Source organism: Drosophila miranda, chromosome XL (genome assembly GCF_003369915.1).
Source record: "Drosophila miranda strain MSH22 chromosome XL, D.miranda_PacBio2.1, whole genome shotgun sequence".
Classification (NCBI taxonomy): domain Eukaryota; kingdom Metazoa; phylum Arthropoda; class Insecta; order Diptera; family Drosophilidae; genus Drosophila; species Drosophila miranda.
Window position 1 is genome coordinate 25,047,783 of NC_046673.1, and position 23,103 is coordinate 25,070,885.

The 23,103-nt window shown below is 45.8% G+C and overlaps 2 protein-coding genes across 3 annotated transcripts in view; one reads left to right on the top strand and one right to left on the bottom strand.

Moving 5' to 3' along the window:
* Positions 1-1,815: 1,815 nt before the first annotated feature.
* Positions 1,816-3,920, bottom strand: LOC108160816 (allantoinase). The gene is made up of 3 exons (XM_017295046.2): positions 3,778-3,920; positions 3,206-3,693; positions 1,816-3,156 (listed from the first exon to the last, which is right to left on the bottom strand). The coding sequence occupies exons 1-3, from the start codon at positions 3,881-3,883 to the stop codon at positions 2,284-2,286; spliced, it is 1,467 nt and encodes a 488-aa protein (XP_017150535.1). The 5' UTR covers positions 3,884-3,920; the 3' UTR covers positions 1,816-2,283.
* A 1,215-nt stretch (positions 3,921-5,135) lies between these two features.
* The window catches only part of LOC108160799 (mucin-19), a 33,712-nt gene continuing 15,744 nt past the window's right edge, over positions 5,136-23,103 (top strand). Inside the window, exon 1 of one of the 2 annotated variants that reach the window (XM_033394723.1) lies at positions 5,136-5,458. The gene's annotated coding sequence lies outside the window, so the exon portion shown is untranslated. The remainder of the gene's footprint in view (positions 5,459-23,103) is intronic. The other variant, XR_001775443.2, reaches the window with a different exon arrangement.

The window sequence follows — 23,103 nt, forward strand, 5'->3', positions numbered from 1 at the left end:
TGAATGGATAGAGGATATATGTACATATCAAAATACAATTTATGTGATCTTCAAATCTCCATTTCTAAAAGTATTCGCATAATTTAGCAGATACATATGTATAAATATGAAGCACAATTGCAGCATTGTATGTACCTGCCCTAGGAACGATCGACCCGAGGGGGTACCATTCAAAAATGTATTTGTGTATGTATTCTAGCCTACTTGAAGTCGGAGGTAAAAACATGTAACGTCTTTATTACTCTTGGCTGCACTCCTGGCCCCCCGGGATGGGAGATTCCGTTTCACGTGGCACTGCGTATGCGTCATGCATACCTTTCTCCCATTCGCTTTTACTCCGTCCCCCTAACCCGCTCTCACAAAAGTTTCCTTGGCGGAGGGGGGCGCGCACGGCGTATGCGTGATGAACTACTACTGAGCATCAGCATACGCCGCGTGGCTAAATCTGGTCTGCCTTAGTCTGTCCCTGACAGGTGGAATACACTCAAAAGCGTGGCTTACCTCCATTTACATCACGGGGGTAAATGTACTTGGAAATTTTGATCTGCTTGTGGCATTTATTTAATGGGGAAGCTGCACCCCAACTCGAGTATTGCCGAAAAATGGACACGCCTCCATGCTGTCTTTCTTCATAGCAAGTGAGGCGGAAAGCAGCGCCGTTAACCCTGATATGGGATACGTGCTTCTATCATCCGTACATCTTTCTCAAACAAAATTTTGCATTAAAGAGTGAACTGCCTCTGCATCGAAAACTATCGAAAACAGCTGCTTTCACAGAAATGGAGCTGTGAAATTGTCAGATGTCTATGACAACGTCTGTTTTGACTTTATTAAGCTTATTTAGATTGAACAACCTCTCCGCATCCACTGTATGTACACCATTATCCAGTCAGTCAGTGGAATTCCCTGTAAATGTCGTACAAAAATACATACGCTCACAGCTCCAGGAATTCCTGGAGAAAAACAAGTTGTTTTTCCAGTTGTTACACTTTAGCCACTTGAAGCTGACCGCTTTAGGGTTAAATGGGACACCCCTGTGTTGGGGTTAAGTTAAATAAAGCCGCGCAAGCGGCAGACGCTGCCGTTCGAGCCGTACTCGGAGCGTGGGTGTCCATGACGCAAGGAATAGGCAGGAAGCAAACAAACAGAGCAAAAGAGTGAGTAAAGTGAAGGAAAACAAAAAAAAATCGCACGGTCACCAGACAGAGAAGTAGGAGGGCCTTGCGGCACATCAAGAAGCCGAAGGGGTTTTTAAAATCATGGTTGGTTTTACGGTGTTCTGCATAACAGAAGTGCACCTTACCTTTCGATGACAATAGCTTGTTAGCACGGAGCCATGAGCCGCCGCCACCGGAAAACGGGAGAACAGAGACCGTTTATGCGTGGGTCGTCGTCCTTGATTGACAGCCGCCTGCCAGTTCATTACGAAAATCTCCCTGCCGTTGATCTCTCTCTCTCTTCCTCTTTCTGTCTTCCTGAGTGCACTCTTCACTGAGCTAAATCACGGCATAAACCTATCCATACCGTATACCTTATCCCAAAGTGCGCCCTCTTCCAAAGCCACTGCCCCAGACCCTTCCTTAGGTAAACACGTCTCATAGCTCACTCCCACACTTTTCTAAGACAACATGCACGCACACGCAGAGGAACCGCGACAAAGAACCATCACGAAGACAAAGATACACTTACTAATCGATCGTTTCAGTAATTTGACTTCAGATTTTGTTATATTAACTACAGAGCTCTGATGCTTGTATTGATTTCCAGTGAAGCACAGCATATACGTACGTAATAAATTGCAATTCATTTTGTAAAGTACTTATTTATTTGTAAAACAATTTTAGAAATTATCAGGTTGTCTTCTGTACCTTTTTTCACTCAAGAATAACTAAAAATGGGTGAACATTTGGCCAAAAGAAAAGCACCCACCCCCTCGGGAAGAGTATTGAAATTGAGTTGACGCCTGGCAAGCAAACTTAAGCTGCCATCCATATGCTTGGCAGGGACGGAGGGGTGGGTACACACATGGTGGTGGGGGAATGTGGGGTCAGTGCCTGGTGTCATGTTTACTCAGCGTTGCCACGCGACAACTTGTTGCACGTCTCTCCGTCTCCATCTTCATCTCCAGCCAAGACGCCAAGACGCCAAGACACGCGAGTAAGTCAAGCGTGGAGCGTGAAGGATTCCAGCCCAATCTCTTAATGATTTTGATTAACAAAGTTTACACCGTACACCCTTCTGCGCCCTAGGGCATCCATACCCCCTCCTCTCGTGTCCACCTCATCACATTCGAACGAACTTGACCACCTTACGACTGCTCTTCCGCAACAGGACCTTCCCTAGGGGTTGCCCGAAGCCCTCGAACTGCTGATAAACATGCAGGCCACGCACCACCGTGGCATGTACCACGCCTCGCAGTCGGCGGCCCGCATAGGGCGTGGCCTTGGTGGCGGTGTAGAGCTCCTCCGGGGCGGCGGTGAATTCCTCCTCGGGACTCCAGATACAGAAGTCGCCGTCGTAGCCCTCAGTGATGCGGCCCTTGAACCTGTTCAAGCCGCACAGCTCCGCCGGCTGCCAGCACATCAGGCGGTGGAGATCCACTAGGGACAGCGGCAGGTCATCACGGGCTCCTCCTCTTCCGCCCCCTGCTGTCCACACCACGGGCAGCGACAGCTGCAGTGAGTTGATGCCCGGCCAGGCCTTAAGGAAGTTGCCACGGCCCCGGCCGCCCGTGAGGCAGCGGACACCGGGTGTGGCTGGGGAGTGGTCGCTGGCGATCATCCGGATGACCCCGCCCGGTCGCAGCGCCCGCCACAGCCGCTCCTGGTTGGACCGCTCCCGAATGGGTGGCCACGTCTTGAACTCCGTTCCGCACTCGGGGACCTCCTCCGCACTGAGGGCCAGGTAGTGGGGGCAGGTCTCCACCGTCAGCTGGCCGCCCGCTCGCTGGCAGGCCTCTGCCGTGGCCAGGACTTCGGCGCTGCTCACGTTGAGAGCGTGCAGGCGGCGACGGGGATAGCGCTGGGCCAGGCGGCTGAGCTGCTGCATCGCGGCCACCTCCATGGCGGGCGGACGGGTGACCAGGAAACTGCCGTACTTCTTGGTTGCGTCATCGTCTGCTGGAATGTCGACGGCGAGCGGCAGCTCGGCATGGACCTGGGAATATGAGAATTAATCCGAGGGAGTTACTGGATCCACTACTCACAGCAATAACTCCCTCGTCCTCGTTCTCTGCTTCGAGCCGCTGCAGAACCTCCTCCAATAGTGCCCCGTCTATGGAAGGGAACTCCTCGCCGACGGGAGGCGCTGAGCCGCAGAGGGTGCACTGTAGCCCCATGACACCGGCTGCAAGCAGCGGTGCCAGTTGGTCACCGTTGCCCGGTACGATGCCGCCCCAGAATCCCACGTCAACGTAGATCTTCCCACGGGCCGTAGCCGTCTTGGCCTTGAGGCTCGCCACACTGACGGTTGGGGGCGAAGCGTTGGAAGGACGATCGATTATGGTGGTGAAGCCCCCAGCGGCAGCGGCCTTGGTGGCCGTCACAAAGCCCTCCCAGTCCTTCCGCCCTGGCTCATTGATGTGGACATTAGCGTCGATAAGGCCGGGCATGAGTACCAGGTCACCGAAGTCATAGACGGCCTCGGACTCGATGTTGTACAGGTAGGAATTGACCTCTTGGGGAGATCTTAGCACTGTAAAGTAAATGGAGAAGGTTAAAAAGTTAAAAGAGTGAGAGAGAGAGAGAGAGAGAAAGAGTGATTGAGACGGACACTTACCGCGGCGGATGATGCCCTGTGTGTCGACGACGATGCCGCCGTGGAGGGGCGCCTCGTGACTGCCGTCGCCCAAAAATATGCGCCGGCTGAGGAACAACAAATCCATTATAAAATCAGATCCACACTGATGGAGCGTTCTGCTGACGGTCGCTTCTCCACTCTTTGTTCTATTTTGGGGATGCGATCGGAGAAAGCACTCTCTGATAATGCTTTTGCCGCCTCTTCTATACTCTTTTCTGCTATATTTATACCCGATACACAAAGAGTATATGGGTATATTCGATTTAGATTTATGTAGATGTGTGTAACACCCAGAGGCAAGACTTTCGGATCCCACTAAGTCTACAAATTCTGTCTGTCCGTCCGCTGTGATTGACGCCCAGTTCTCAGAAACTATAAGAGCTAAAGAAACTACATTTTTTTATCCAGACTCCGGTAACTGTTACAAGTGTTTTTCACAATTTCGCAATACTGAATACCGGTGTAACGACGCTACGGCCGGGATAAGCTCTCCGCAGTCCACAGAAATTTGTTTGATCTCTGGATGTGGTAGCTGAAAGTAGAGCCCCGCGGCCCTTGCCGCTTTAGCTTCACTTCCACTTGCCACGGAAAAAACTTTTCTCGATCCTCTTTTCTCGATCAAGAGAGCTCTTTAGTTCTCCCGTTTTCTCTGCTGTTTCTCTCTCGGGTGGTATCTGCATTTAAATTGAAAACTTTCCCAGCTTTCGCTCACCTGAGGCATACACTCTGTCCACCCTTCTCCCCCTCCTCCTTTCACAGGCTCATCTAAAAAAACATAGAGAAGAAAAACAAAGAGCTGAAACTTTTGTTGACCCAAAGCGCAAAATTCCAAAATCTGCTTAATGAAAAACCCTTCATCTCCATCTACCACCTACGCCCCTCTAACCCATGTGTGTGTGTGTGTGGGCGTGGGGTGTGGTCAACTTTATTAAAGTGCGCTGCCAACTTTTATTTACTTTGGCTAGATTTTTCGTGTTTGCTTAATTTGCGAGAAATATTCTAATTGGTGGCGCCGCCCAGCGGGAGCTTTCCTCAGTCGTAGCGGCACTTTTACTCGCACGAAGAAAAGTGACAGTGTGTGTTGGTAGTAGAGCTGCTAAGGCACAAGTTGGTTGGGTGGGGCAGCCAGGCATACGTATGAATGGATGATATCAATGAAACCCGGCTGGCCTTACCATTCGATTCGATATATCTTGCTATAAAGCCAAGACAAAAGGCACTAGTGAAAGCGAAAACGAACCCCCTCACCCCCTTTCACAAGCTCCACTCTTCATCCAGATTGACACCGATGCGGTCCTCGTGGGTCGTCGGCTCTGCTGCTGCTGCTTCTGCTGCTTGCTGCCTGCTGCTGCTGCCATGGTAGCCATCGTACGTCATTCGGGTCTTTCATTCTCGTGTTCATCGTCCTTGCTGCTGGCCACAATAACGGCACTGGCGCTCCTGTGCTACTGCTCCGACGCATCCATCCACCACTGCTTTGAACAGCACCGCGACAACAAGTTGGACTCTACTCCCGAATCCGGAGACGCTGTATGACGAACCAAAACAACCTAAAAACTCCACGAAAATAACTGAGAATCGGCCCAATAAAATCGAAAACTGAAAATCAAGCGACAATCAACCTAAAATACCATAAATTCACCGAGTTTCGGCATTATAGGTAAATCGAATTTCTTCTTGCAAAAAAGTGTTGTTTGAGACGAGTCGAGACTAATATATCGACTCGAAATAGTACTACAAAATGCAGCTTCTAAATGTTTTGTAAAACTGTGTGTTTTTTGCTCAACCATTTCCTATTTTTTTTTCTGTTCCAACACCTAAAAAGTGAGCGTAAAAAATGCTGTGAAATACACTGCTGCCTCTTTCCCCCTGTGGTGTCAAATATTGAAATCGTGTAAAGCCAAGCCAGGTTCTAAACGTACTCGTACTTTTTTTAAATTTTTTTTTTACGATTTTTATCAGCGCATAAATTACGGGTAAATGCGAAGTGACAAGAAAGTAAAATTCATGAAGAATCATAAATTTGATTGCATCGCTCCAGTCCCGCTCTAAGGGCTCCCCTTATTGTTGTTCTTGCCTATTTTTTTCGTCATTATGGTGTTACGGGTGCCACGGGTCTCCCGGTGGGGTTAGACAGGAAATGTACAAAGATTCCTCCGCTTTAGTTTAATTGAGAAAAGTATACATATATGTATGCATAAACTCCGGACGGAGACGTAGACGGAGAATTATTTGCCCTTGCTGGGATTTCTGACTGAGTTTATTGCTCCAGGAATGGGGCGATTATTGAGTTGCAAATTGGAATTAATATGTACGACACGGCATATACACATTCCCACTCCCTCCGTATATTACCGCTATGACTTTCTGTCCTTTTGAACCTCCCACAGAACTGTCATATAAATTGTTTCTTTGTTTGTTCATTTGTTTTTTGCAATCATATCCATTCTCAATTGATTGCGGGGGAGGAAGCCATTTTAAGGATGATATTTTCGCAGCATTTTCCAGTTTAATATTTTGTATTTATCGCCCTCGGGGCGTATGGGTATATGGTACTCGGACGCACGAAGTGACTCTGTTCGGGTTGGATTTCATATTTCATGTTTGGTTTGACTTTGACAAATTAATAACCAACCCGTGAGTTTGTACGCCAATTGATTATCGTTGCAATGCGCCATCGAATTTCGAATTTATCGAATCGTAATTTATTAAATTTTTCGAGCAATGTTGCCCAAAGCATTGCCCACAATCACCGGCAGTGTGCACACAGACCATAGACTTAATAGTGCAGACTGTACCTTTCAGCAGTCTCTAGTTTTCTCATCTGCCTTCGGCCATCCGCCTTCTGCCATCCGCCTTCCGGCGTCGCAATTCCGGCTTGCATTCCTCTTCGCCCAAAGCGCTGCCGAGCTGCATCAAAGCATTCCCGTCGTTCGTTCGATTCCCAAGAATTAATTGCCCGTTAAACATTCTTTCTTTCTCTGCTTCTTTCCCCCTCAGGAGAGAAGCATAGCAAAGCAAAAAGTAAATAACTAAAAGTAATAAAATATAGCATAAGCCCAGGAAAAGCAGAGAGAACATAAGAAAGAAGAGGCCGAGGCTAAAGTGTCAAGTAAGCTAAAATTTAATCTTAAATTACGATACATTTCCACACAATCAATCGTCGTATACGTTTCTCTCTCAGTGAGGAAGCAACAGTTAAAACGAACAGTTCCGTCGCGTCGTCCCGATCTATCTCCGACGGGAGTCCGTTATTCATTCTGTTATATGAGTAGGTTTGTTGTCTCGCCTTTTCCTTTTTCACCTGGAATCAAATAAATAATGCAAAAAGGCGGCGGACAGCGCGCAAAACAGAGAAGGAAATTATTGTAATTACTATTTTCCATTAGCAGCGAAATTTCGTTCCCGCTCTAACCGCCATTGAGCAGGCCACAAGAAAGAGCTAACAGAGAAGCGAAGAGTAGAATAAAGGACAGCTACTAACAGAAACATCGTTATTGGCAGTGGTTGAGAGGGGGTAAAAAAAAGCGGAATGCCAAAATGAAAATGAAAGTGGCGCAAAGTTGTGAAATACGTGCGTTTATTTGCGTTTATTTTTCCTCCCCCACCAGACCCTGGACTCCAAGCCCACATCGCTTGTCATAAAAGGCGGGACGCGCACTGGGGATTTAGTTGCCAAAGATGATGGAGCAGAAGTGGAGGGAAGGGAAGAGCGGCATGGGATCCTTGTGTGTGGCTTAAATTTTGGTTCCTAGAAAAAGTTTTAATCCAGCTTTCGCATTGCGCTCTCTCTTGCGCTGTAGCTTTCTTCCTTTGACATAACGAGCGAGAACGTTGTGAGCCGTGGAAAGGGCCGCGGCACTACCTTTATACCCGATACTCAGTCAGTATATATGTATGTATGTGAGCTTATTGTAATTTATACAATATATTTTATATGTAGTATCGCTGATGGCAAAAGGGACAAATTGATTTGTTGACAAAAAAATTATTCCATAAAAATCGCTCGAGCCGTTTGGGAGATATGTATACATATTATATTATATTAGATATTATCTGTTTCTATATTTCTTACAATTTTTGTTATATCTGTCTCTTTTCTTGTATTCACACAATAACAGCAGCCGGTTTATCTTGGTCCCTTCCGCCACTGCATTAAATTGTTTGCTCTAGCCTCAATACACTTTGATATCTAGGCGCTCATTCAGAAAGACAGACCCAGCTATATCGCCTCGCCTATTGAAGCTGATAAAGAATATATAAACTTAATGGGGTCGGAGATTCTTTCATCTGGGGCCTACACACATCCATTTTCATCACAAATCTAATACACCCCTATACTCTTTCAGTATCGGGTATAAAAAGAAAATCAACACAAGCTGCTTTGCTCTTCTACCCGTACACACTTCTCATTTCCTCGATGAATCATCGATCGCCATCAGAGTTGCTTATAGCCATTTACTGTCGATTTATAAACATGAATGCGATTTATATCGTCGCTACATCAGTCTTCCAAGGAACAGAGTGTCGTCTCGTCGACTTTCCGTCAGTCGCCGACCACTACGGAGTTTTCTTGAGTCATTTTCTCTTCTCTCTTTTTGTATGCTCTGTTTTTTTGGGCTTCTCGAAATATTTCTTTGTTTTGTGTTTATTTTTATATGACCGTTTGCCTTTGTCTCGTCCTTCCCACCCTCTTGCCCTTCCAAATCCTCCCCCCCTCCCCCCTCCACTTTTAATGTAACTTGCTTAAGTCCAAGGCTTTAATTGTATTGATTTAATGCTTAATTGTGCTGCCAGGGTTGCCAGGCAATGCCAATCCCAATCCCAAAGCCAAGTCCCAGTACCAGACCCGGCTCAACGCCAAGATGCTGGCATTGGAACACAAGGAACCAAACAAGTGGAAGAACGGAGAAAAAAAAGCGCATTTAATTGTTATTAACAAGCGCACATTAATTATAATGATTAAAACTGGACAGGACGAGATGGACAGGGAATCGCCCGCTCTCCATTTAGACACTGGGCGAAAATCATTCCGTCTAAGATCTGGGATCAAGAGCAGTGTACTCGAGATTAATAGTCCATAATGAAATCAGCATTCAAAACACTCATTGAAGGAGAATACCAACCTTAAAAAATATCCAACCCATATTCCCGAACTAAAAGCTTAAAATATTGTTATATGTATCTATTTAAACTCATTCAAGAGTTTCCTGTTTGCAATCCCATTTAAAGATATACATATATTCATTTTCGGAAAATAAGCTTCGGATGCAGCATTTTTTCCCCGCAGTGTAAATCTATCTATACATTCACTATAATTAGTTAGCTCAGACGCTCAGCTCAGCTGCTTAATTAAAACTAATAGAGCTCCCCGTCTCATCCGCACCCTCACTTTCAGTCGCAGTCCCAGTGCTACGCCTTACTATTCCAGTCTCATTCGACTCCATTGCCATTGCCAATCCGAAGCCGGAGTGCGGATTCCGGACACAGCAGTTTAAACGTGAAACAATTAACGTGGAAGACCAACAAGGACGAGAACGACAACGGCACTGGCGACGGCAGTGACAATGCCAATCCAGAAACAATGCCAAGGAGACACCAACAGCAAACAAAGCCACAGACCAACAATACTCTCCTAGTATTCTACCAACATCCAGAACAACAACTGAAGCAAGGCATAAACAGATACGTTTTCGCCGCCACCGCCTCGAAGCCGTAGTTGGGGCCAAGATTTGCCGACAGATATAAATTTATGGACTGCCACAGCTTGGCAAGCTCTTCTCATCCTGTCCTTATTCCTGCCCCTTCATTGTTGCCCTCTGACGCGGGCTGGAATAAGTTCTCACTGTCTGTCGCCCAGTCTTTCTGTGGCCTGGCCACTTGGACAAGGTGTCTGCCAGAAGATGGTCAGGATTTTGTCTCCGTCTCCGTCTCCATTTCCATTTCTATCTCATGTCTACTGTCTCCGTCTGGCGCTCAGCTACTTAGTCAACGTCTTTTGGCTTTAACGTAATTAGGCTTTAACTTTAGTCTGGGGCTGAGCGCATTAGCGCTGAGTAAATTCACAGAACTGCCTGGGGGTTGTACTGAAAGCGAATGTAAGTCATTACGGTGGAAAAGTTGTATTGAAAACGTTCATGGAAATAGAGCTTTCATCCCACGTAAAGTGATGTGGTGATGTAAAGTGATGTAAACGTATTGTGATATAGTAAAATTTTGGATGTAACGTAAGGTAATGCAGTGTACTACTAATGCTCGAGATACTGTAAATACTCCAACAAAAAGTGATGTAACGTACACTAAGTAGTATAGTCAGTTATGAGGATGTATGTACATATGTACCTTAGTAGTTAGCTAGTTAACAACACTGCTATCTTCGAGCAGAGTGAAGATGCCAAGCCATGCATCGTAGTGGTTTATCATGGTCAGGGAGGTGGAAACGGACACGGGCGGTGGCAGTGGCATGAAGCGTTGCCACAATGCACAATTCTGCCGCAAAATCTCATTACGTTACGGATAACGTGACGTGAGGCGGCCAGCTACGTGTTCGGGCCATGCCCATGCAATGTTGCCTGCCATTCCTGGCACTGGGTCTGGATCCATCCAATTCTGGCATCTGCCTCTGCCACTACTTTGCCCTCTTGCTTCAATATACCTCTGGCATCTGCCATATGCGTGCTCAGATTGCTGAGCTCGTCAAAATTTTTAGCCAAGCGTTACTTTCCCTCTGTCGGCATGCCCTTCTAGCGGGTATTATGGTTTTAGTCACAGATGTACATATGTCATAGGTTACGGATATTCATGATCAGTATCATCGGCTGGTGTGTCTGATTATCTGGATTATCAGATCATTGGATCCAAATCGAATGACAATATGTGCAAGAGTATATAAATCTTCAGTTATCGAACTCGTCTTCTATCCTGTTGTTTTTTTTCGGGACACTGCAAGGGGATGTGAATGGATGGGGTGGGTGGTGTTGCGGAGGAAGCTTCTAAAAGCCAATAAGCTCATTTTAAACTCAAGTGGGGACGGGGTCCCTTTCCCTTCTAGATGCTTCGGCTTTGTATTCTTGGCTTGGGCCAGGAAAAACTTGTTAAATTTCAAGCGATTTCTTTTATCGTATTCCTTTTTTTGGCTTACCCTTCCTACTTCTTTTTATAGCTCTCTCTCTTTCCTCATTCCCCAATTTCCCATTCCCACAGAATCTTCTTGGGGAGGGGGCGGGGAGGCTATTAACTGCTTGCCACAAATTGAAAGCGCCGTTACAGGTGTGGGCGTGGTTGAGCGTCTTTAGGGGTCTTGGCCGCAGACGTATTAATATGTTGCAATTATTTGTGCAAGCGCGGAGGAAGTAGAGTGGTCTGGGGGCGAAGTAGTGCCTAAGCTCTGGCAGGTGGCGCATAAAAATTGCATGTATAAACCCCACATAACGGGAATAAATATAAAGAGTGACAGAGAGAGAAAAGCACGAGGTGTGCTCCGGCACTAGCAGAGAGCTTTTAAGCAGAGAATTTCCCCACGGCTGGAGCGACCCTCGCACGCGACCCTCCCGAGAGGTGCAGGCACGCATTAAAGAAACGCGATAAATGAAGGCCACTTTCACACACACCACTCTCACATTAGCAGAGCAGGGTGTCGTTTCCATTCCACTTTGCTCTCCTTTCTTCCCGGCAGACGTCGTGACGCCGTCGTGCACAAGGTGCTCTTCTATAAGGTGAGGTATTTCCACTATCCTCAGTTTTATCCTCTTTCTTGCTCTCATTGTGTCACGCATTGACGCGTCGCGAGGGTACACACATCCAAAAATCTGGCAATGACCCACCTTTTATAACATACGTACATATACATACATATGTATGTATGCATGTATACACCTTGCCATCTTGCACTTAAAGAAAAAAAAAGCAAACACTTAATTGACACGGCGTGTGACCGGGGAGAGCGTTTGCTAGAGAAAACGGGTGCACTGATTTCTGCCACGTTCTAATTAAAACACAGTGACACAGAAGAGGGAGAGGGAGAGGGAGTTGCGAGGGTAACAGATAGAGAGAGAGAGGAGAGAGTAATAGAAGCCTGGCCTCTGCTTCTGCGGTCGAATGCACATGTTTAAACACAATTTATGGCCCGTTGGGGTTAGGTGCCCTAATGCGATTAAATGGAATCCACGCACTGCCCAGGGGCGCGGAACAGGACTCCCATGCAAAACGGAATAATTGCCAGACCGTGTGGTTAGGCTCCCCTCCCCTTCTTTTCCATGTACTGTCCATCTGACCACCGCCTTCCGTTTAATTTGAGCTCAAATTTGACAGCTATTTGACAGGCGGTCTGCTGAATGGCGGGAGGGGACAGTGTGATAGGGGGTAATGAGAAACTGCTCCTGCCGTCGGTATTGCTACTGCAGCTGTTTTTGCTGCTACTGCAGTTTTGTGGTAAGACAACGACACTGGGATACCCTTGCAGAGAAGTGCATTCATAATTTGACTAGATGTTTGCAATGCAAAAAAGGAAACGTATTCCGACACTTCAGAGTGTATTTTTAATATATTTCAATGTAAGCAAATTCATATGTTTTGGAAGTTACAGTTCCTTCGAAACCGACAGCATTCCTAAATCATATAGCTTCTCTTAGAACTAAATGGATCTAAAAGGGTATTAATAGCATAGCCCCTTCAATAGAATATGTATCTTTCTTATTTTTTTGTTGCTGTCCTTCGACACATGGTGTGATAGGGTTGAACGGGGGGAGGAAGAGACAGAGTGAGAATGAGGACCGTTAATCCGATACTCCAGCAATTACATTCCACAGTCCACATGTCACTCTTTCTCTCTCTCTCTTGGTCCTTCCTGTCTAATTTTCGCCATTTGGGCAATCCATCAAAAATTCTTTTTTCTTTCCATTTTCATTTCTTTCTTTCTTCTGTTTATTGTATTTTTTCACATTTCTCTTTTTGTGCAGTGTATCCAGTCCCGCAATCTCTCGTTCGCCTCTCCCTCTCTCTTTAAGTCTCTCCTCTTCTGTCAAATGAAAGTAAAAGAGAAGCAGGATAAGAAGAAGCAGAAAAAGTTGGCAAAGCAACAAGCTGTGACACGTACACAGTCACCGGCCCCCGCCGTTTCTCCCATCACTGGATCTGTCCTTCTTTATTTAGTGAGAGATTTTTTTTTCGTTCCCTCCTTTTTGGCTGCCTGTTGCGCCTTTTGCGTGTCGTTGCTTACAGTTAGTCGCTCTCCGAATCAACAATGGGCATGCCAAACTGTCTCGTTCTGCCTTTTTAACAAGGCAACTGACGCGGCTTGCCCCTCTTCCCTTACCGTCTTGTGTCCACACCTTTTTGTGTGTGTTTGCCCTCGAGCAAAATTTTATCAGAGGAGAATCCACTAAATCCCCAAACCCAAACCCAGGCCGCCGCCACGGCCACTCCCATGGATGTGTTTGCTGCTGTGGCAACAACTTATGAAATAACTTTGGCAATGTCGTTGCTTCATCTCACACACACTTGAACACAAACACACACACACAGAGCGAGACAGAGACAGAGGCACAAACACTCGGCGACACTCGGAAAAGATACACGATACAGAAGGCAATGAGAAATAGAAACTCGCGTAACAGATACACAAACTCAACTTAACGGAGTATTCAAGCAATACAGTGCCATAGAAAAAGTAGGAGGGGGCGCGAGAGAAGAGAGATACGAAAGGAAAAGTAGGAGCAGGAGAAGGAGAAGGAGCGACACAAGCGCAGGCAGCGGATAGAGCAAGAATAGAAGTCGCTCGAAAGAAAGTCTAGCTTCGGGGAGAGTAATTGTTGATACTCTTGCAGGATCCGTTCCGCCTATTGCAATTACATATGTACATATACCGGTACTATAGAGTCATCCGAGTCATTTTATCAAATTTAGATGAGCTTCGTAAAAGCATAGAAAAACACACATTTTTAAAGTTTGCTTTTGAACATAAAAATAAGTTTTTCTTACCCCGAAGTACGGGCCATCGATGATACATCTGCTGACACATCGATGACAGCGTCACTACCCCCGATGACATATATGGGGGCTTTGTTATACCCGATACTCGAAATGAGTATAGGGGTATATTAGAATTGTGGTGAAAGTGGATGTGTGTAACGTCCAGAAGGAATCGTTTCCGACCCCATAAAGAATATATATTCTTGATCAGCATCAATAGCCGAGTCGATTGAGCCCTGTCTGTCTGTCCGTCCGTCCGTCTGTCCGTCCCTATGAGCGCCTAGTGCACAGAGACTGTAAGAGCTAGAGCAACCAAATTTAATATCCACACTTCTCTGATATGAAACCTGCACAAGTGTATTTCAAAAATTTGCCCCACCCCCTTCCGCCCCCGCAAAGGACGAAAATGTGGGCATCCACGGATCCACAGAAAAAAACAAAAAGAAAACAAATTTTTTCCAAATTTCGCCACGCCACGCCAATCATAGCGAATGACCCCATATCTAGAAGAATGCTGAATCAAGGACAGATCGGATCATTATTAAAGCCAGAAGGAAGAAATGTTATTGCAGTCGCTACCCTCAGTTGCTACAGTAAATACCCAGTCGTTCCAGATTGTTTCAATAGAATCAGTCTGATGTCCGATATTATATTTAATTAAATAGTTTTAAAGCCTTCCATTTCTGCAATTCAAGTATCTGGTTAACAATTGCAATACGACCATAAGGGTATAACAAGTGAGCAAAGAATTGTCTTCAATTGCTGTAGACAGAGGCGAGGTGTGTCAAATAAAAACGAAACGAAATGAAATGAAAGTGAAAAAGAAACGGCAAGTGTGACTGAGGGTAAGCAAAATATAGAGATAATATAGAAAGAGACGGAAGTGGGGAAACTATCTCCATTATCATGTTGTTACTTCAGTGCGTACTTAAGTAAGATTCCAGGTTTTCTAGGGTCCCAACCACCGACCCACCTTCTCCCTCAACCCAAGCAGCCCTTACATTTATTTGAAAAGTTCGCATACAGCGATAAGAGAAAGAGATACAAAAGGAAGGGGGACAGGGCTACAAGAGACAGTCAGAGATAGACAATTTAGTTTTTTAAGGGGGAAAAAGGGATTTGGTCTTCATAGAGAGTGTATCGGGAAGATGCTACTGAACGAAATGTATTCAAACTTATAGAATACTAGCTGACTTGGAAAATCATTTGCCGCTAAATTGTGAATTTTCTGCTGCTCCAAACAATGTCATTTGGAAGCATGAATGCTCAATGTGCGCATGGACAGGTTTGAATCTGGATCCCTGCCAATGAGCATGCTATTCAATTGTTCTGGTGGTGTTTCAATTTTAGGTAGTTGCACTTTTTCTGACTCGCAACACACACCATCTGACAATCAGCACTTTCGGATGAGCGAAATATTTGGCTCGTACTCGTATGCAAGGCGAAGAAATGAAGGAGATGTAAATGCTCGATGCACTTGTTGACGTTGTTTGCCATTTTCTCTGTGAGTGTCAATTACGTACCTACGCAATTGTCTCCATGCCAATTGTCGTTGTTAATTTATTACATACGTAAATTGACGAAATTGCTGTTTTTACTGAAAAAAATCGGTAATCGAGAACAAACATATCATCGGGTATACGTACAGCAGGTACCAATTAGAATGTGTGCCCTCTACTTGTTAAGGCAAACTCTGATACATTTTTAAGGCTGCAGGCCCAAGTTCAAATCAGCATTTCGAATTCGAACTTTCTGCCCCCGCTCTGGCCCACCTTGGCCTTCTTTTGGCTCTATGGAAACCTCTCCTCTCGCTGTTGCTCACACCTAAACAAATATGAAAATACAAATACAACTCTAGGCAGCTGGAGCTGGAGGAGATGTCTGCCTGTCTGGCCTCGCGCTCTTCTGCAATCATCGAAATTTATAAGCAAAGTTTTTGGGAGCCCCAGAAAATGGTAAAGGCAAATATTTTTGGAAACTTTTTAGTCCCTCTCGCAACGCAACAAACCTCCACCACCCCACGAGGTGGCAAGGCAAACTAAATCAACTCAAGAGAGGCCTCGAGCATCGATGGGTCTCTTGCTCGGGAAGGATGAAAGGAGGCATGGGATAGTATGGGACTTGTTGGGGCTGGTTGGAAATGGGTTTTGGGTTAGCCTCGGCCTGATGCTAATGCTGATGCTGTTGCTGCTCCTGCGGTTGCTTCATCATGCCCTGAGATCAACCAAGGATGATGACGATGAGTATGATGGGATGGATGATGATGGGGTGAATGCTGGAGATTGAGATAGATGCAGATGGAGGAGAGTCCCATACTAAACGAAAGTTCTTTCAGAAGATTTATTTTTTGGTGTGGGGCCTTGTACTTATTTTAAGGGATCAATAAAATAAGTTTAAAAATATCCTTCCAAAAAAGATGAGAGACAGTAGGACCATGAGAAGAAGATATCGAAAGTTATATAAATCGAGAGAAAAAGGTTGTACTTTCGACCAACTTTTGTTTTCTCAATTAGTCTGTGTTATTTTTTGTTGTATGTATTTTGTATAATGCTGCAATGCGCCACATCCCTTTCTGCCTCGCTCCTTCCGTTCCTGCTTCTGTTGTTTCTATTATTTTCTGGTTCGCTGAAGATTCCCACTCCCACTTCCCAACCTGCCCGCCCCTCTTTTTGGGGGTGGGGCAGACACACTAATTGGCTTAGAGCGACAAGCGAAAATTAACTTTTATTTTTCAAGCTCGGGCTGATGTAAAAGCAGCACCGCACCAGCAGAAAACGAAATAAAACGAAATAACATTTTCCATGGCCGTCAACGGAAAAAAATTAACAAAGGCTCAAAAGAAAGGGGACTCAAGGGGAGTGCTGCTGCTGGTGGTTGGAAAAGCGAGAGAAATCGGTAAAATCAACAAAACACACGCAAGATAAACAGCCGCAAGAGGAGGCAACTCGGCCCAGTTTTGGCCTTTGCGGTGGTCGAAACCAATGCCGATGCCTGAGCTGGAGTCTCACTGCCACATTTCTTGCCGCTTTGCCCCTGTTCTGGACGCCTGTCCACACAAGTGGCACTTGGACAACATCATATAAACTCTCATTCCGCCCCGTGTCTGTTTCTTGTTGAATTTATGTTGGTCAAATTGCAATATCAATAAGTAGGACAATGCCGCGGACAACTAGGACAGCCAGGACAACATCTGTAAGCCAGAGGGCCAAAACCCCGAAGCAAGAATGCCCTGTAAGAGAGTATCAACCTATCAAGCCTTCTCGGACTATCATATCTTTAAAATCTTAACGGTCACCCATTCTCTCAGCAATCCCGTCGGAAGTAGGAAGAGCGTCACACCGTACTTAACGTTCGAACAGTCAGGTTAACTTCTGTAAAATAGGATAATAAAAACTGACAAAAACTGATCTGGGTACAGGTCAAACACATGAGTTCAATCGCTTATGTTTTTCGTAAAGCGTTTCCACTTCTAAGGCGATGACACTTGCTTGAGAGTATTGCCACTTTCCGCTTTCCACTTTCCCCTTTCGAGAGTCGGAAACGGTTCTTCCTTCTGCCATCATACAAAAAGGGCATGTACGAGTATAGCCTTCTAGTCGACAAGAATGACCATCGTAATTGCCATGGTAGTAGGGGGTGCACTTGCTAGAGGCTTAAACTCCAGCGAAAGCACTTTCGTAGAAGCCATGCTGGAAGCCTGAACAGTTTTTCCGAACTCCGGAGCTCCAATCCGGAGATACTCCCGCAAAAGTGTCAAAGTGCTCGACTTTGCTGCTGAGCACAGCATCGATGGGATATCGATTTGTTTGCGCTATTTTTGGCATCGAAGCTGTAGAGAGCATATGCGTGCGTTGGGGGCGGAGTGGTGTAGTGGTGGAATGAGGAGTGCTCGTGTTCATGGGGCTAGGTGGTTATCAAGAGCCAAACAAGTTTGTGCATCTTCATCGCTTTCCAGCTCTATCAACAGCTCCATCTACAGCTTCATATTCATCTCGAGTTTCAGCTCCATCGCCGTCGCATCTCCTCATTCACTGACTCCCATCACAATCCATTGCCTACTTATCGACGTTGAAAGTTGATGGTTTCAACGAGTTGTTGTGCCCCTTCTTGAGGGCAGGCATTTATCAGCGTCGGCAGCACCAGCAGGGGTCTTGGAGTAGAGGCAGAACAAACTATTCAACAATATTTCAGCACGTGCTGGGGCCTGGGTGCTGTGAGCTCCAGGAAAACATTTCCACTGTAATTATGTATACTCACATTAAGTCTCCCTCTTGGAGTCACTTGAGACAGCTATGGGGAAACAGAAAGAGAGAGAGAGAGAGAGAGAGAGAGAGAGATATTTGTTAGAATGTGGCAACAAGTGGGGCCCACTGTTGCAATCTCTTTAAGGTGGAGAAATCGCAATTCGAATCGGTACCCGAACCGCGCACGGACACGGATTGGATCTGGGCAATTGTGTGATGCAATCGATTTAAGCAATCGGCTCAGTGTATTCTTATTAATATGGAAAAAAACAGATTTCTGCAACTACCCCTCTAGAAGGAGTGGAAATAAAAGAAAAAAAAGAGACAAAGCGATAAATGGGTAAATTTTGTTCTGATTCTATCATCGTCCTCGTCCCATGCCACGCATTGGGTCAAGGCCACACTGCAGCAAATTTTTTTACATTTTCCGCATATCCGTTTTTTCCTGCCTCAATGACAAACATAACACTGGCATCAAGATCAAGGTCGGCTGGAGTGCTGGAGGGCTGGAGGGCTGGGAGAAATGCGGATGATAGCTAGCTCTTACAAGACGAATTAAATACATTTTAGGTGTAGGAATAAGGATATGGATATGGACCTTCCTCATTCTGGTGCTGGTCGTCCTGTAAATGTCTCTCCAATTCATTGCCAGGGCCTTAGAACTGAAGCGGCTTACGACCTCCACCATCATACACCTGCTCCGCTCGCACTCCCACTTCCACTCCATTCCGCTCCTTTCTAGCCACTCCCGGGTGTCCTCCAGAAACTGTGCTTAATGTTTATTTAATGGCCAGCCGCGGCTCGGTTAATTGTGCAATTTTTGGCCGGCTTTTGCTGGCCAACGCTTTTTAATAGCACACAAAATGAGAGAGAGCCACTGCCAGTGGCTGTGTTTTATTGGATGGCTTCGGGACTTCCTACCCTGTCCCGAAGAAAGCTTTCCACATGTAATGGCCTTGTTTTTGTTGGCACTAAAAAGTTATGCGTCTGTTCTGTCCAGGCCAACTATTCTACAGATCCCACATCCGACATGCCATCCCCTAGTCAGAAAACCACCAAGTGGCGGCCTCTTAAGTTTCTCAATTTGTCAGGCTGTCAGTTGGTGCTACTGCACCACGGGATAGATAAATTTCCCCTCTGGAGTTTTTGTTAAGTCTCAAATCGGCTCGACGAGGAAAACTTAATTTACCCTAAAATCGACAGAGCTGCTGCAGAGGAATGTTCATGCCAAGATTACGCCCATCTTTCCCAATGCATTTGGCCATTCGCTTGATGTTTGGTGTTGTTCGAAGTTCCAAGATCTTCGCTAGGCGGTCTTTGGCTGTGGCTCTACCTTTCATTCGGGTTAATTATGGGGTGGTGTGGAGCTTTAAGGGATAATTCAGAAACAATTGAGGCTGGCTCCGTTCTTTAAACATAGAACTGTGTAATGACACGTTAATCGGGCCCGCAAAATGCGTCCCTTCCCATCCCATTGAGAAATACATTAGCATGCAACCTTCCGGGTGGGGTTTATTGGTGTCCTTTCCCAACCGAATTCGGGCGAATCTATTCGGTTGCCAGCGATGTGATTTGAGCCTTTTGTAATCATTTACCGATAAGTGCTTGATGAGGTATCCATAACTTGGGAAACATTCAGACGGAAATGCACGGACATGTACGAACGAGCATGACCATTACCATTTCGTTCGATTCCGCCTCTCTCCACCGCTTTAGCGGATCTAATTTGAAATCACTTAATACATTTGTGTTATACATGCATACATATTTACACATATGTATATGCAGTTAGCGCGACAGATAGAGTCAGTGGTATACACATAGGAGGCGGGGGGCGCATACATAATAATACTTGCACATAATGAGCACTTTATTGGCATTAACTAACTGGTCATTTTATCGAAATCCGGCGCGAAAGAGTGAGAGAGAGAGAGAGAGAGAGAGAGAGAGAGAGAGAGAGAGAGAGAGAGAGAGAGAGAGAGAGAGAGAGAGAGAGAGAGAGAGAGAGAGAGAGAGAGAGAGAGGGGGGAACTATGGGAAATTTTGTATTACTGTTGATGAAACCATTCATAGGATTCTTTTACAGCAGAAAAGCCCAATATCTTCTATTTCCTGGCATAATCCTGCATTGCTGAAACTCTTAAATGAGGAGAGCGTGGGCCGCCCTTGCAGGGTATCTAAATCGCAGTAATTCTATTTCGGGAAAATTCAATTTGCAGATTCTCTGGTGTTGCGTGCCGACTGCTCCACAAATCTCTTAATGAGTGTGAATTTATGATTACATGCATTTAATGGGCATCTATCCCTGCCTCCCTAGCTCTGCCTGCCTGCCATACAGCCCCCTAATGCTGTGTTCCACTCGCGCTCCCTTACTCTGGTTGCGGCATGCAAATTGAGACACTCACAGCCAACATCACGGCCCCTGGGGGCAGCATTTTTTCATTGCCGGCCCAGGGCCATGGGATGTGTGTTAAAGTATGTGTATGCGCATGTGTGCGTGTGCGTGTGCGTGTGGGTGTGGGTGTGGGTGGCTCGAGGACAGGCCCTGGGCCCTGGACAGAGCAAGGACATCCGACGGACGGATGACGGGCGGTCTACGGGGCGGCAGCTCCTCCTCCGACGATGATTCTGTCAATTTGAGTAAATCTTTTTAATGGATCGCAAAAATTAATCGTGTGGAATATATTTTAAAGGCTCCGGCACTCTCTTTACGCTCTCTTCCCACTCTGCCTCTGCACTTGTGTGTGTGTATGTGCACATATGTATGTACATATACATATATATAAACTGCCACTTAAGTTATTTGTCAAGCGGAAATCGATTTTAGTTTTTAAATTTTCGCTCTGCCGAGTTGCAGAGGAGGTTGCTCGAAAAGGGAAAGCGGCGAAGACAGAGGGCGGAGAGCACTCTTTTTATTTGATTTTATTGCGCAGAATAATAAATAATTTAATATACGTACATGTACATGCATACAAACACACACACACACACACACACATGTATATATACACATGATGTTGCCTGCGAATGTGTGTGTTGTGTGTGGCGAAGCAATTTACAATTCATTATTTTGCCATTCTCAATTTCAATTTTTGTGCTCTCCACACACGGATACACACACACACAACTGTCATCATAATGTTTCATTTTTGCACTACGCCCCTCCGCTGAAGTGTTTGTTGAGCACCAAGTGGCATGCCACATGAGACGCACGTACAGAGAGAGAGACCGAAACAGGGAGGAGCGGCCGATGTGGGGAGGAACGCCTTTGGCCGCCCCAAAAGCTAATGAAAAAGCAACTGACTGGGGGAATGAGGGTTTAAGTGGAATTTATGTCCACTTTGGGGTCCGCTTTAGCACAGTATTTCTCGTTGGGATAACTCTTTGTTTTCGCTTGCAACTTGCTGCTTATTTCTGTACTTTGTGCATTACGCCATTGATTTGGATCAGCTCCAAGCAGTAGCTAATCTCTCCTTCCCTCCCCCTCAGACTGGACTCTGGACTGTATGCAAGTGCAAGTGCAAGTGCAACAGGGATTACCCAGAGGGTCAGAGGGTGCTGCGATCCACTTTGCTTACATACTGCGATCGACATTCACTACCAAGTGCCAACTTTGCAATTTAGGATATTTTTGTTTGTCCTACCTTGACAGAGGATATGGATATGAGTGCTTCTTCTCTCTAAAGCAGCATAGAAGAACCAACTTAAGGTGCTGCAATCAGCCCTGCTTAAATGTGTCACTTTATCCTGTTACAAGCTGACAGGTGATAGGCAGAGCATGTAGGTCGTGCCGCTCCTCTCTCTTGATCAGCTCTTCATCTGTTATCTGCGTTATCTACCTTCCTCCCACTGAATGTTTAATGTCTCTATCTCTGATTGGATTAAAAGTCGCCTTTCCCTTCTCTCTCTTTCTCACTCTCTTTGGCTAACTATCGATTCGTGTCCTCTTATTTCTTATTAATGCCGCAGAGCCAAAAATTCTTTCGTAAAATTAATAACAATAGTCGTAAGCCAGCGCGTGGGCGGAGGCGGTAGAGGGCAACAAATCAAATTGAATAAACTTGCGGCCGCTTGTTGGAAAGAGCGGAAGCACAAGGGGGGACAAACCACAGTATGCTTTCCTTTTTCTTGTTGGGCTTTGGAAATTCTTTCACTCTTCCTCTTCCTCTTCGTCTGTTTCTCTTTCTATTTCGTTTGGCTTTTTTTTTTAAATCTTGCCATAAATCATTAAAAGCACATCATGAGAGGACTTGGAGTTCGAGTGGGAGAGGGAGTGGAAGAGGAAGTGTAAGGTGCAGAGCGAGAGAGAGGCGAAGGCCATGGAAATGGCTGGGGCCGTGGCTGTGGGGACTAGAGTGGGACAAGCTGAACGGAACGGACGGATGGTGTGGTGGGGTGTGAGATGCTCTCTCCAAGAACCCTGGAAAAGCCATGCGAAATATTCAACAATTTATTTATGTTTACGCACTAAAAACAATTGAGCCAGCGAGATAATGAGATAGAGTGTTGGAAAACAATCTTCCTTTCTCTGGTTTGGTCACGGGCGAATCCAAGGTATATAAAATATAAGGTTAACCCTCTCACTCCTCTGGTAGCCTTGCTTAATTCTAACACTCCTTCTCCCGCCAAATAGTGTCCGTTTCATGTACATATGTAGGCATGTACGTTTGCAATTACATTCTCCTTATTTACCCGCATAGTGCAGGGACAAAGGAAAGTAGGATGGGGCTATTTCTAGCATTATTTATTTTATTTATGGGAATCTAATAATATTTCCTCTTCTCGCATTTTCTGATGCGGATTTTTTGAACTCAAGGACCCGCACCACTTCCGCCCTACCGCTTGCAGGGGTAAACATGTAACAAATCTTTAATTAAACTCAAATCTGGCCAAGACGCAGCACAGAAAGAGAATCTGTTGCAAGAGGGCGGAGGTGCCACATCCGAAACAGGAGGAAGCTTTGCGGTTGCCTCCGTTTATCCCGATGATGGACCCGGATCCGGTTTAGGGTCCTGCCATTGCCAGTGCGGCTCCAACTCCGGATCCGGCAAATTCTGTTAAATAAGCAATTAATTAAAGGCAACCGAAGGTC